This window comes from Neovison vison, chromosome 12, assembly GCF_020171115.1.
Source record: "Neovison vison isolate M4711 chromosome 12, ASM_NN_V1, whole genome shotgun sequence".
In the NCBI taxonomy this organism is placed as follows: domain Eukaryota; kingdom Metazoa; phylum Chordata; class Mammalia; order Carnivora; family Mustelidae; genus Neogale; species Neogale vison.
In genome coordinates, this window is record NC_058102.1 from 141,375,680 (window position 1) to 141,389,206 (window position 13,527).

General features: G+C 48.3%; 1 protein-coding gene across 5 annotated transcripts in view; it reads right to left on the bottom strand.

Annotated features, from left to right (window-relative positions):
- Window positions 1-11,264: 11,264 nt before the first annotated feature.
- The window catches only part of GATA3 (GATA binding protein 3), a 28,179-nt gene continuing 25,916 nt past the window's right edge, over window positions 11,265-13,527 (bottom strand). For all 5 annotated transcript variants that reach the window (XM_044226293.1, XM_044226291.1, XM_044226292.1 and 2 more), the window contains one exon: window positions 11,265-13,385. In XM_044226293.1, coding sequence (XP_044082228.1) covers window positions 13,101-13,385 — 285 coding nt within the window. In that variant the 3' untranslated portion in view covers window positions 11,265-13,100. The remainder of the gene's footprint in view (window positions 13,386-13,527) is intronic.

Consider the following 13,527-nt stretch of genomic DNA (forward strand, 5'->3'; position numbering starts at 1 on the left):
ACTTGAGTTCTTGCCTTTATATCAAATTGAAAGGGAAAAAAAATGAGAACCTGAATTATACTTACGCTTGCTAAACTAATCCTTCAAGTTCTAGGAGTTTTTTTTTTTTAAGGAATTTCAGACAGACATTTAGAAATTTGACTTTATTGAGCAAATCTTGGTGAATGGCAGCCTCCCTATTCCTGCTTATTGCCTTTGTAGAGCATAGTCTTTCATTATCCAACAGCTGCCTCTTCAAAGCTCGGTAGCCACCTCTTGGAAAGTAAGTCATTTTGATTTTCATTTAGTTCTGGCTCATTATAAATGCTCTCATTTATTCTACCAGTCTCTGATGGATATCACTTGAGGTATGCCAATGTTGACTTACCTATTCAATGCAACATGGAATTGTTTGGTTTCCGGGGTGCTCTGGTCTCAGGAAAAATGCGTAAGAGTGAATCACGGTCCCAGTCTTATCTTGGATATCACAGATAGTAACTAGGCACCTTCAAAGCCCCCCCCCCCAATATAATGGTCATATACAAGTCTTGTTGTCTTAAACATATTTAGAAACAGAAATGCACTAAAGCTGTCCTTCCCAATAGCGTCATCCCAATTCTGGGGACTCCTCAAGGGTCCCTCTCACACACGTCCACCCATCCTCCATGATTCCATCTTCCATGCTGACGCCAGAAGATTCCCCCAATCTGGGGTGTTTATCTTAAGTAAATTATTTGGAATCATTTCCCAAAGCATTGGGTTTGGGGCCACTTAGTATCTCACCACATCCCAGGCCCACCTTTGCCCATGAATGTTCTAGAAAGGCAGTTTTAACCACTGCTTAAGGACGATTGGAAGGTCCCAAGCAGGATTCTGAATGGCAGAGATAGAACAAGGAAAGTATTCCTCTATAGTCCTCTGCTCTCCCTATCTGAATGATCCCTGATTATCTAGAATACCTCTCCTGTGGACCTGTCACTACCTAATCCTTGCCCAGTATTCCACTGGTAACCAAACTCTGGAAAGACTTCAGTGGTTAAAGAGATAATAATAACCTTCAACATTATAGGCTGAACTGGTACCCAATGTAGTTCTAAGGACATTATATACAGTATTTCCTTCAACCGCCACTAAATACATAGAGTATTATTCTCTAACGACAGACATAGCAACTAGCCCTAGAGAGATTAAGCAGTTTGCTTCTAGGTGACAGAGCCAAAATTTGCATCGAGGCCATCTGGCTCCAGAATCTTCTTTTTACCACTCTGCCATTGCTAGACAAAGAATGGGACAGAGAGTAGCCTGTCCCGGGGCCAACCCTGGCCTTGGCAGTCCAGCCTGCAAATTAAGGAATTTGTCTAGGCCCTTCTATCCCTGGCTTTTCCCAGATCTTCATCCAATGGGTGGCTCTGGGGGGTCTGATGTCCCCCAGGATGTCCCCTTGCCCCCCAGACTCCCAGGGAAACTCACACCTGACACACCACCTTCGGAAAGTTGGCCACACATTCTGGGTCCTCCCTCTCACCTTCATTCCTTCTTCCAAAGCAACAGCGTCTATGATCCAGGTCCTTGGGAACCATTTTCAATCACTAACCAAACCTGCTTCTTGGCCAAGCCCGGCAAGCCTGGGAATAGAAACCAAACACACCCAGAGGCGAAGTATGCAACACCACAAATTGAGAACAGGCTTCTGAAATTCTGTCCTTATGGTAATTCTGTTCAAACCCCAGAGGGGAAGGGGCACCATGGAAAGCCCACCATCTCCTTCCCCCAACACTCCCCAAAAGAAAGCAAGACTGAACCCATATATCACAGGAAGTCTGTCACAAGGAGGCCTGACAATCTGGGGGGCTTCTGGACTCTCATTCCTGGTTATTTACCACTTTCTTTCAATACACAGCCTTGGAATGCCCTTCTGGTCCTTGCACAAAGTCTCCCGTGTTGCATCTCCGTCTTCATTTTGAACATGCCAAGGGGTACCATTTGTAAAAACAAACAAATAGAATCCCCACTACTTTTTCCAGATCCATACATAGTTCCGACAGAGCAAGTCATACTAATTAACATTAGCCAGTCGCTCTCAGAATCCAGGATGAAAGGCAAGAGGCCCTGTGCAGCGTACCACTATTAATAATATTATTATTATAATTATATTTTATGGCAGTTTCTCTAACCTTTACTGCTCAACACTGGTTAATTTCTTCATTATAAAAAGTAAGCTCTTTTATTGGACTGAGTGTTTTGTGATTAGTTTGGTTGCCTTTTACCAGCCACGTATAATTAAAGACGGCAAGTCTCCAAGTGGTGCCTGAAAACCCGTTATCCACGCAAGTGTGAGGGCAAGCAAGCCATTTGAGAAGAAAATGACCACTCTTCCCAGGTCACCCAGTAAGAAAGTGTGTCCTCCTTCTGTCATGGAAGGGGGTTATAAACCCAGAGCTTCCATGTTGGAGAAGATGCTGGGCTCCTGAAGACTACTGATGACCACCAACAATGGGATCTAAGCACAATTCTGCCAAGAACATTGCCCCGCAGGACACAGGCCCCAAGCACCCCTCCTGTGAGCCTTTACTCCAGCCTTGACCATCGCCCGCCAGGAGGCACTTCCCCTCTTGGGAGAGAGGGTCAACTGATTAGTCTTCCATGATGAGGGAGAAACGACAAGAACCCATGCAAACACACTCAGGGCAAAAGACCCCGAGGTGCTCAGGGAAAGAGAGCCCAAGGTCATAGGAAAGCAGAGTCCTTCCCTCGGCTCCTGATTTGTGTTGAGGAGTGCTGGCTGCTCACAGGGGAGACCAGAAGACAGCAACCCAGCTCTGGGGTCTGACCAGCTCTGAGTTTGGTTTCTCAATGAGGCTTCTCTCATGAAGCCTCTGTGTCCTCCTCTGTAAACTGGGGACTGTAAATAAAAATATCTCCACCCTCAGGGCCGTTGGGATGATTAAGGAAGAAGCATGGGAAGCGCGTAGTGGGTGTGCAATATGGAGGGCATTCACAGAGTCTAGAAACTCTGTGAAAATCAAACACATCAGTGATTTCCTGATACTAATTTCCTGACCTGATGAAATCATTGCTACATTTCTAGAACTTGGAGGCCACTGTATGCGTTAGCTGATATCATTAGTCAATAAAATGCACTGTCAGGTGTTGAAAGACACCAAGAGGTCCCTTTGCCCAAAAATATTACATTATCAATAGCCCTTAGGATTCCCATGGGACTCAAATACTTGCTTTAAGTTTTAAGGTGTTAAAGTCTTCTTTTGGGAGCACCTGGGTGGCTCAGTGGGTTAAAGCCTCTGCCTTCGGCTCAGGTCATGATCCCAGGGTCCTGGGATCGAGCCCCGCATCGGGCTCTCTGCTCAGGGGGGAGTCTGCTTCCCTTCCTCTCTCTCTCTGCTTGCCTCTCTGCCTACTTGTGATCTATGTCTGTCAAATAAATAAGTAAAATCTTTAAAAATTAAAAAATTTAAAAAATAAAATAAAGTCTTCTTTTGCATGCAAAGCTCAACAAAAAAGGATGACTTTAAGTCTTTAAGAGCCATCTACACTATAGCCGAAAAGACTGTGTCAGCTCTGACTAGCTACGATCTCAAGCTTGGAGTCCAGAGAGAAGATTGGTCCAGGGTGGTTAATGATGTGGCCCAAGGTGGTTAATGTGGTGCTTAATGTGGACAATCCGAGGAGCTCAGCCTTTTGGTGACAGACACCCAAAAATGGTAGGTGGGCTTCAGCTCGGGCAGATGGAAGCACATCCAAGGCAAACTTGACCTTCCTGAATCAGTCACGTATTCCCTACCCATGATCCATCTCTCGGCATAACTCATGGATCTTTTTCAAGTCAATGCCCCACAAAATAAATACTTAACTCTACCTTATCAACCTCCAGGAAAATAGCGCTTTTTTTCTTTTTTTTTTAATGGAAGATCATAGTTGACCCCTCCCTTAGATGGCAGTCATTTTTCACAGTGACATTCTCAGGTCAGCTTCAGTGGGATTTCTACATGGTGGCCAAAAACTCCATTGCCCCTGGGAACTGACTTAGACACGCAGAAGGGTAAGGTAATGCTCCCCTCCTACACACAGCCTAATAAGCTACAGACTGTCGAGCATTCCATTTTGTTTTATTACCTAGAAGCCTTCTCTAAACATCCCCTAGAGGTACCAGCCCATAGGTTCAGCGAGGCCACGCCGATGCTGTACCTATAGGCAGGACTGTTCATGGGGCTTCTGTACCAGACATTCCATATTTCATGTGGACGAGTTTGATCCTTTAAGCTCTGAAAACACCAGAGGGCAAACTGTCAGCACCAGGCACAAGAATTTTGCCCCGAACAAAATGACCTTTGAGTCCTTAACTGGTGTCATATTCTTCAGGCTTCTGCGGACTTCTCCCTCTTCCTCCTCTCTGACGCCGCACATGCATTGAGTTGCTGGGAGGGTTGGCCCTCTCTGGCCAACAGCCACTGATTAACATCTAGCCTGCGAACTGTGTAGAAATGTAATCCTTAACAAAATGGGGAAGTTCCGAGCAAGCCCACATATTGTACTGATTTGCAAACACCAGCCTGTCCTGAGTATCTTTTCTCGCTACATTATGGCTGTCTGTCTTCACTGAAAATCCATGGAGACTCCACGATCAAACTGGGACTCTCTCGTCACATCATCACAGACATCAAATTCAGTGGCTGATGGGTACAAAGCACAGTTCCAAATCATCAGATGGGACATCCATGGACATAAATGGGACTTTTCTTTTTTAGGACGTGAAGTCAAGGTGACGTCTTTCATTAGGGATATTTTTATCTTGATATTAAACATCTTTTTCTCCATGGTAAGGCTCAGCGGCATTTCCCTGAAGTTGAAGAGTGACACCATAGACTTCTCTTCTATACTGTTCACACTGATACACCAGCTCCCCCGCAGTCCAGGACAGGACCTTGGGGACACGCCTTTCTGTGTCTTTGGGTAACTCAGATACGCTTCTAAGAGCTTCAGTTTCCTAGGTCACAACAGAGAGGGAACACAAGCCATCAGCGTACCTTAGAGGACCGGGGCAATGGAAAAAACGGATTGATACATGCCTCTTTCTTTCCTCCTCCCCTTTCACCTTTGTCCAGCCAGCTGGCTATGGGGGCGGACACCCCGCCAGCTCTTCTATCTGCAGTAATGGAAAGCAGAGACACCTAATCCCCAAGCTTCGTCTTAAACACTGCTGTCGCTGAAAACCTCTACCTTCACCAGAGCCATTGGTGGTTAGAAAAGGAGGTCCGCATAGACATCGCTGTCTTTCCTCCCCTTCTTTGAATGGACATGCTAAGCAGCAGAGGGATGGGCTGGAATGGAGTCTGGAAGGAAAACCCGACGAGGTAAAGGGCTTGTCTAATCCACACAGTGGAGGGTCAGCCTCTGTCGGCCCCGGAGGGTGTGGTGTGGGCAGCACAGCCGCGCCCAGAGTCAGGCTTCCAGCCCAGCCCCTTTGGGCCACCACCAGTCACACCCAGGAGGAGCCCGAGGGGCAGCTCCAGGCCCCGAGGCCACTAATGGTTTCCTCGATTGTAAGCAGGGTATTAAACACCAGAACATGGCCCATAAGCCCGATCCATAGTCACAAGCTGTTCTCAGGCACAGAGATAGGAAGCCTCTAAGGGAGGGATAGAGCTCATACGTAGTTGGGTAGGATGCCTGCTTACGTGTATGATTTATTAGGGGCCGAGAGCAGGCTATTCCCTAGATATGTCCTGCCCCTTGCCCACCAGAGTCTCTGAAGTTCCATTCTAAAAGCGCTTCCAGTGGGTGAAACACCTTCATTGATACAGTTAAGAACACAGAATGACAGGGGTCTCGATCATTCCATTACACTCATCATTGTGGAAAAATCCTGAGCAGTGAGAAGACACAGAAAGAGGGCTTCCTCCCTGCCTTGCCTGCGTAATGCAGTGCCCTCAATGTGTCGCGAGATGTTCACGTGACATGAAAAAGGTCACACTCTCACCTCCCCTTGGGGTCCGAGGAATGTGAGTCGCCCTGTGAGATAACAGGTGGGGGACAAAACTGCCCCAGGGTTGGGTATGGGAATTCCTTCCTTTCTGGTATTTATGTCACCAGGACCTTGGCATCAGAGTGGGCAGCCTCCAGTGGAACCAACTTCAGCGGATGAATGCTCGGAGCTGAGGAAGGCAAGATGGTGCCCCGGGCTCTGGGTGGGGTCAATACGTGGGGCGGAAAAACTTCCTGGCTTCCCGTTGCCTGCCCAGCCCAGGACGGGGAGGAGATGGAGTCCCCCAAGCCACTTCCTTCTCCAGGGGGAGGGACAGCTACTCCCTCTGATACACAAGGAATAGGAGATGTGAGGCTGGTGTGACACCGGAAGGGCCACACGCCAAGGATGCGGGGGCTGGGGCGCTGGAGCTCCTGAAGCTAGCAAAGGCGAGAAGACAGATTCTCCCTCAGGTCCTCCAGACATGTAAAGAGAATGAAATCGTGCCATCACATTTGGGGTCGTCTGTTACAGCAGCAATTAAAAACTAATACAGATTTTGGCTTCATGGAGGCATTGACCTTGACACTCACAGTAAGTGTTTGCCAGGAAGCCAGATGTCGGTGTTCCGGTGGCTCTATGACCAGGTGCCCGAAGAACTCCCAGCACATCCCATCTGTCTCACACACGCCCCAGTCCTCCTACCTGCCCAGAACATGGTCTGATGGACTGGCGGCCGCCATGCCTCATGAGTGATCCCACTCGCTCCTCTGAGAAAGGGACCTGTACCTGTTCAAAGCAGCATAACGTAGTCATTCGTGTTTCCGACGAAACACTGAGTGTTTCTCCACCCCACAGTGTTCTGATGCATGGAAGGAGGATAATAACCTGCCCTCTTAACAGAGCTTTTCTGGGAATTAAGTGTGAGGATCCACTTAGGGGTTTATGGGGTAGGAGCTTTGCGGGTATGTCACCGAAAGGCTGCCTCCCTGCCCACTTTCCCACTCTGATTTCTCGAATTGTCCAGTGTCCCTGTCCCAAGGGTCAGACCGAACACATGACCCACCCCCTCATCTTCCAGGAGGTCCCCATGGGTCCAGGCAGGTGTCAGGAGCCATGAGGTCCTCAGAAAAAGGAACCTAACCAGTGGACTGCTGGGAAATTTGGAATTCTCCGAGGGAGGCCCCGCTTGCTGCCAGAAGGGAGCTTTGCAGACACTCGAAGCGGAGGATGGAGTAGTTTCACACACTTGGTTCTCAAGTTCATCCAGGGCGGGTCAGCTTACAAGCCTAGCACAGGAAGGGCTGGCCTGTCGTAGAAAACTCGAATTTTGGACTTGGTGTTATGGGGCTGTCGCTGGAGGGAATCCCAGACTACGGCAGCTGAAGCCACGGTGACTGTGGCCAGGGGCCACGGCTGGAGCCCCCGGTGTATTCAGAGCAGCACACAGGCTCTGTTCGCTTTGGCCTAAAATGCAGGTCCCTATCCAGGGGAGAGGTCTCGCCCCTGATCACGAAAGGCGAGAGCGGCCACTTTTTACAAGGTGGAACTTACTTCATGATTCCATCCAGTGCATGAAATGGAGTTTTAATGACCCTCAAAGAGCAAATATTCTGCCCAAGCCCCTCTCATCCCCCACCCCCACCCAGAGCCCAGCAGATTCCTTACGGCATATGAGAGCCAATGAATGGAAAGACCCGACCGCATGGGACCCATTCAACAGCAACCCCCAAATCCTCAATTTCTTCCACTAATTTTCTTTAAAAAAAAAAAAAAAATTTTTTTTTTTTGGATACTCGACAAATTTGCTCACTCCTGTCTTCCCTATAGTCAGAAAAAGAAAACAAAGGAAGGAACACAACTTTCATTTCCTAGAACGTTTTTATGCCCCAAGGCCAAAAACAAAGGAAAACCGGATTGGCTGATTCATTCGTGGCCCACCTCGTGGTTTCGGCAACCGGCGGACACTGTCCGAGTCTTTCTGCGGAGGGGTCTCCTTCAGATCTTATGAAGAATTAAGATCCCCTTCCAGGAGCCGAAGGCCTTGCACGTGTCCACGCACATTCCCAAGCACGAAGCTGCCTCCTTCAGAACACACGCTCCCCTCCAGGTGTTTGCACGTCTTTAGGCTGGGACTGGGGCGCAGGCAGTACGGATGGGGCTTTATAATGCCAGCCTTGTGTTCAGCCTGAGACCTGGGGGGTGGGGGGGAGCAGAGGGCAGGGAGGGAGGGGCCGTGGGCCAGCTCTCCAAATCCCCACTCCAGTGTACAGCCTGCCAAGCTGCGCACAGACATGACAGGGGATTGGAAAAGCGCAGCCCAAACAATGAGGCTAGTGCACAGGGATCCCCTGCAAAGGAGCTGGGGGTGCAAGGAAGGGCCTGGAGACACCAGGACCTGCCCAGAGCACCCTAAAAGGAACAGCGGCCGGGGGGGGTGGGGACACGGATCTACTTCCTCTGCTTATCCCCTTCTGCAAGGAGAAGGCGGGGGACACCAGGAAAATGAAGCACTGGGCTCTGGCGATCTCCCTAGAATAGCCTGTAAGCAATTCAGGCACAATTTCTTTAGACAATGGGTGACTGAAAGACGAACCTTTCTGCCAACATCATCAGGCCAAGCAAGTCCTGTGTGTTCCACTCAAGAGGGGCCACGCTTCAGACAGAGGAGGGAGACCTGCAGACCGGGACAAGAACTCCGATCCTGGGTGAGCAGTCGCAACATACAAGGTCATTTGTGTTTTGCAAAATAGTACCAAGGCCCGATTACCCCCGGCCCATCTGCAGTCTTATGACCTATGATCAGATCACTCTAGGCTTTGAGAAGAGCCTGCTCTGAACTCTGATGTGGGTGTGAGAATACCTTTCCTAATAAAGAATATCCCCCCCCCCAAAAAAATCCAATGGAATCATAATATTCATCTTCCCCAGTGGGTCTTACGGATCATCCCATCCAACTGCAGAGATCAAGAGCCGATTCCTGGAGAAATCCCACCAAAGCCTCACAGCACTCCGTTCACTGGCAGATCAGCCAGAGATGAAACCCAAGCTTCCAAACTCCAGAACGCTTGTGGTCCCACGTTCAGATAACCACTGAGTTTCTCTGACATCCCAATTTACCACTCTTTTGCATTTCTGCAGAGGGAGTGGACCCAACCAATCTGAGGGCAGATGGACCCCGTTTCAGCAAGAGGGAACAGAAGAAACGAAACGTGTCCCAGAAGTTCATTTGAAAGGGCAGGAAAGGGGTCGGTGTGTTGCTCAACTGTTCAGAGAATAGTAACTTTGTTTCGTGGTGAAAACTATATATAAGATGTGATCATTCCATTATTATCATTATTATTATTATTAATTATTATTATTTCTAATTTCAGCTTAGCCTGGGAATTGACGGGAATTTGTCTAGAGGAGTTAATCACAACTGCTGTCCAGGATCACAAAAATTATTCCGGATTTTGGGGTGGATCCGAGGTTGAGGACGGAGGAGGGTGTGCAGTGGAAGATGGTGTGGAGTCACAATGCTTCGAGATGTCTGAAATGTACATGGGGCAAGTTGCCATCGTGAGGAAAATATGGGGGGTGGGGAGGGAAGGATGGCATATGAGTTCCTGAGTTTGAATTTGGGGACTAGATCTTTTTTTTCTTTTTGCTAAATTCGGGTCAGGCACACCATATCTGGAAAGGCTTTGCTTCCTTCCTTCACCCAGTTCTTGGCTGGGCCACACTAAAATAAAGTCCTGGGATGAGGACAAACCTTGAAAAATGACTCTAAAACCAAAAGCAGTTTCAGAAAGTAGACACGGATCTCAGAAAGTGGGCTCTGGATGTCCCCACGTCTGCGACTAACCCAGGGGCCCAGCTGGGAGTCTCACCACGGGGCCCGTCACCGGTGAAGGGGAATCACATGTAAATGCCACACAGTAAGAGTAAGACACTGGAGTCTGGGTTTCTCAATTTCCTGGTCTGTTTTTTTAAAAAAAAAAAGTGCTTTGAAGCGGACTTCAGTCTAGACACTCCCTAGGTATGTGCTGACTACATAATAGAAGCACTCAAAATCTAAATTCTTGGGGCGCCTGGGTGGCTCAGAGGGGTAAGCCTCTGCTTTCGGCTCAAGTCATGATCCCAGGGTCCTGGGATCGAGACCCGCATCCGGCTCTCTGCTCAGCGGGGAGTCTGCTTCCTCCTCTCTCTCTGCCTGCCTCTCTGCCTACTTGTGATCTCCATCTGTCAAATAAACAAATAAAATCTTTTAAAAAAAATCTAAATTCTTACTTCATGAATTTCTACCATCATATATAAAAGGGGCTTGTAAATAGCAAAAGCATCCCATGATTATACCATTTATTTTTTTCTATGAAGTTGGTTTTTTAAATGTTTTAAAGAAATCATTCAGATTTGCACATATTATCACGCTAACCTCCTAGGGCTAAGCTAATGCAACTATCTAAAAGTGAGGCCAAACAGGTTGAAGATCAGGGCGTCTGGGCAGCTCCGTTGGTTCAGCATCTGCCTTTGGCTTGGGTCATGATTTTGGGGTCCTGGGATCAAGTCCCGGATTGGGGGGGGTTCCTGCTCAGTGGGGAGCCCCCTTCTCTCTCTCCGTCTGCCCCCTCCCTTTCCCTCAAATAAATAAATAAAATCTCTTATAAAAAAAGAAAAGGAAGGGGTGGGTTGAAAATTAATAGCGCTAAGATTTCCTCAAAAATATTTGAGCAGTATTTTAGATCTACAATCTTGTTCTGCGTTTTCTAGATTAAACCCTCTCCTGTCTTCTGCTTAAGTGAAGTCAAAAGAAAAAACAAAAAACAAAAAAGAACAAAACCACGGAAACACGTGATAACTCTCTAACGAAGAAACTGAATCATCGTTATTGTGGGTATTTTAGATCTTCTGCGCCATCTTCTAGAAATATCTTAGAATGCCACATCCATGGACAGGATGACGGAAGGACCCTTCTCTGAAGGAGTAGGGTCTCAGATGCCAGCTTGGCCACGGGTCCCTCAGACAAAATGTAATACTGAGTTTGGGATTTTTCTACGTACACCCCCCCCCACCATCATCCCTCCCCCAAGAATGTCAAGAATTTGAACTCCCTGGTCTTAAGGTGAAAGAACAGGGAATCAACTCTGTTCGTGAAGAAAGGAGGTGGCAGATCCCAAGACACGGGAGCGACACGAGAAAATCGCCCCGATTTATCACGGCAGCAGATGAAGAGTTCCTTCAGTGCTTCAGAAGTCGCGGGAAACCAACATTCCCAGGGCAGAGCATGAATCAGGAGCCAGTAAGATCTCCGTCTGCATCTCAGTTCAGTCTCTAACTCCTTTATTTCAACATTTAGCTTTAGGTTTAAAATATTTGCTAAGAAAGCAGAGAGGCGATTTAACAGAGATTTTAAAATGTGCGCCATGGGTTACACATTCTGTCAACAGAGTAAAAGGAAACTATACAGCATAAGTTACAAAAACGGTTATTTCGTGTGTCGCAAACATGCCAACAAACCCTCCACTGCGGTGATATTCAATTCGACAGTAGAAAAGCAGCACAGAGATGAACTCGGGCACGGGCCCAGCTCCTTGACCTCTTGCAGAGGGAAGCACGGGGAATCCATCATCCGCAGTCCGCCCGGGATCTCCGCGAGGGAATGGTCCCCCTCGCCCCTGCAAGGAGACGTGGCTGCTCGGGCCCCGCAGGACAGGGGCTACAGCTCCCGACGGGACACAGAAGGGGGCCCAGAAGTTACTCCCCCCTCCCCGGCCTCCCCGCTCCCCGGGCTGCAGACAGCGCTCCAAAGATGCCCGGCTTCCCAAAGGAATAAACGTTTGCATTATCTCCTAGTGAATAACTTCCCATTTGGGTTTTGTTTTTAAATTAGTGGGAGCTACCAGATTCTCTAAGAGCCTGGCCCCCCCGCTTTGATAACAATGTCATTTGGTTGTTTGAAGATATCTGCGCTTAATTTTTACACTAGTATTCCAACGGACTGCATGGGAGGCGGTGATCACTAACACAGAACACGACAGGCGCTGACAATCGGCGGGTGGCTCTCAGGACCCCGTCTGTTTGGCCGAGGTCCCTGGCATGCACGGCGGGCGCTCAAACATTTGCTTCCCCAAAGCCCGAGCTGCGGGAGGCGTGAGGGAAGAGACAGATGCCGCTGTACCCTTAGAAGCTAGTTAATAAATATCATCAAAAAACAAAATGGAAAAGAAGCCCTCCGGAGCACAGACCACCGTAGGTCAACTGAAGGTCATCTAGTTTATTCAACCAAAAAATCGAGAAGGAAGGAAAATAAGAAAACAGAAAGTAGTTCTTAACACTAGCAGTAAATAAATTTGTACAACCGTTCAGTCTGTATAATAGGATGAAATAAATCTACATCTCTTCTTATTTTGGTGCTTTGAATTATACATACAAACAACAATTACAGGGACTTGTTCACAAAGCGGGGAGGCCTGAGCGAGGCTCTCGGACCCCCTCGATGCCAATGCGTACGTGCGTGAGTGGCCACACTGACTGCCCAGAACCGACAGAATTTTCCAGACAGAGGCCCACCGCTTTGAACAAATGATTCGCCTACGACTTTTTTCTTTTTTTCTTGCTTTTTTTTTTTTTTTTTCCTTTAAATCCATCCAAGGACCACGACCAGTGCAAGGAATCGACACCGGCGGTTCGTCCATGAGAGGAACAGACCTAGTTTCTTCTTAATATCCGCATTTTATTTCCCCCGTGTTCCTTAAAATTCTTGGCGTCCTTCATGCCTTTCTTACAGCTACCCAGATGCGGTAACGTCTTCGTCTAATGTACAGTATTTTCTTACAATATAAGTTATATGCAATGTTCGGCGTGGTTTATTTTCTTTCTTTTCTTTCTTTTTTTTTTTTTTTTTCACAGCACTAGAGAGACCCTGATAAATAGGGAACATGAGTCTGAATGGCTTATTCACAAATGGGATCCAGATTCGGTGATCAAGAACACAGCACAGTGAGCTCTTCTGCGAAAGTGGCAAACGTCGTCTCGCTTTCTGCCTTCAGAAACATAGATCCGTGGGACTTGGGCTTCATGATACTGCTCCTGCAAAAATGCACGTGGGAGGGGCTGGAGGGACTCTCGCTGGGAGGCCTGGAAGCGTCGAGCGGGGGCTCTAACCCATGGCGGTGACCATACTGGAAGGGTGGTGAGGTCCGAAGGAGAGGCTGGACGGGGGGTGCATCGGCGTCGGAGTGGTCAGCATGTGGCTGGAGTGGCTGAAGGGGGAGATGTGGCTGAGAGAGGACATATGTCTGGAGAGGGCGGCCGGGTTGAACGAGCTGCCCTTGGGGAAGTCCTCCAGTGTGTCGTGCACCTTTTTGCACTTTTTGGATTTGCTAGACATTTTTCGGTTCCGGGTCTGGATGCCTTCCTTCTTCATGGTCAGGGGTCTGTTAATCTAAACAAAGATCAATTTTTTTTTTTTTTTACTTTTTTGGCCAGCTCCGAAAGGGCACAGGCTTTTACCCCCTCAGCACGGCTGCTCTGACAGCCCCACACTGGGGATCTGTTTTCAGGGGCCCCTTCCTCCCCGCCCCCAC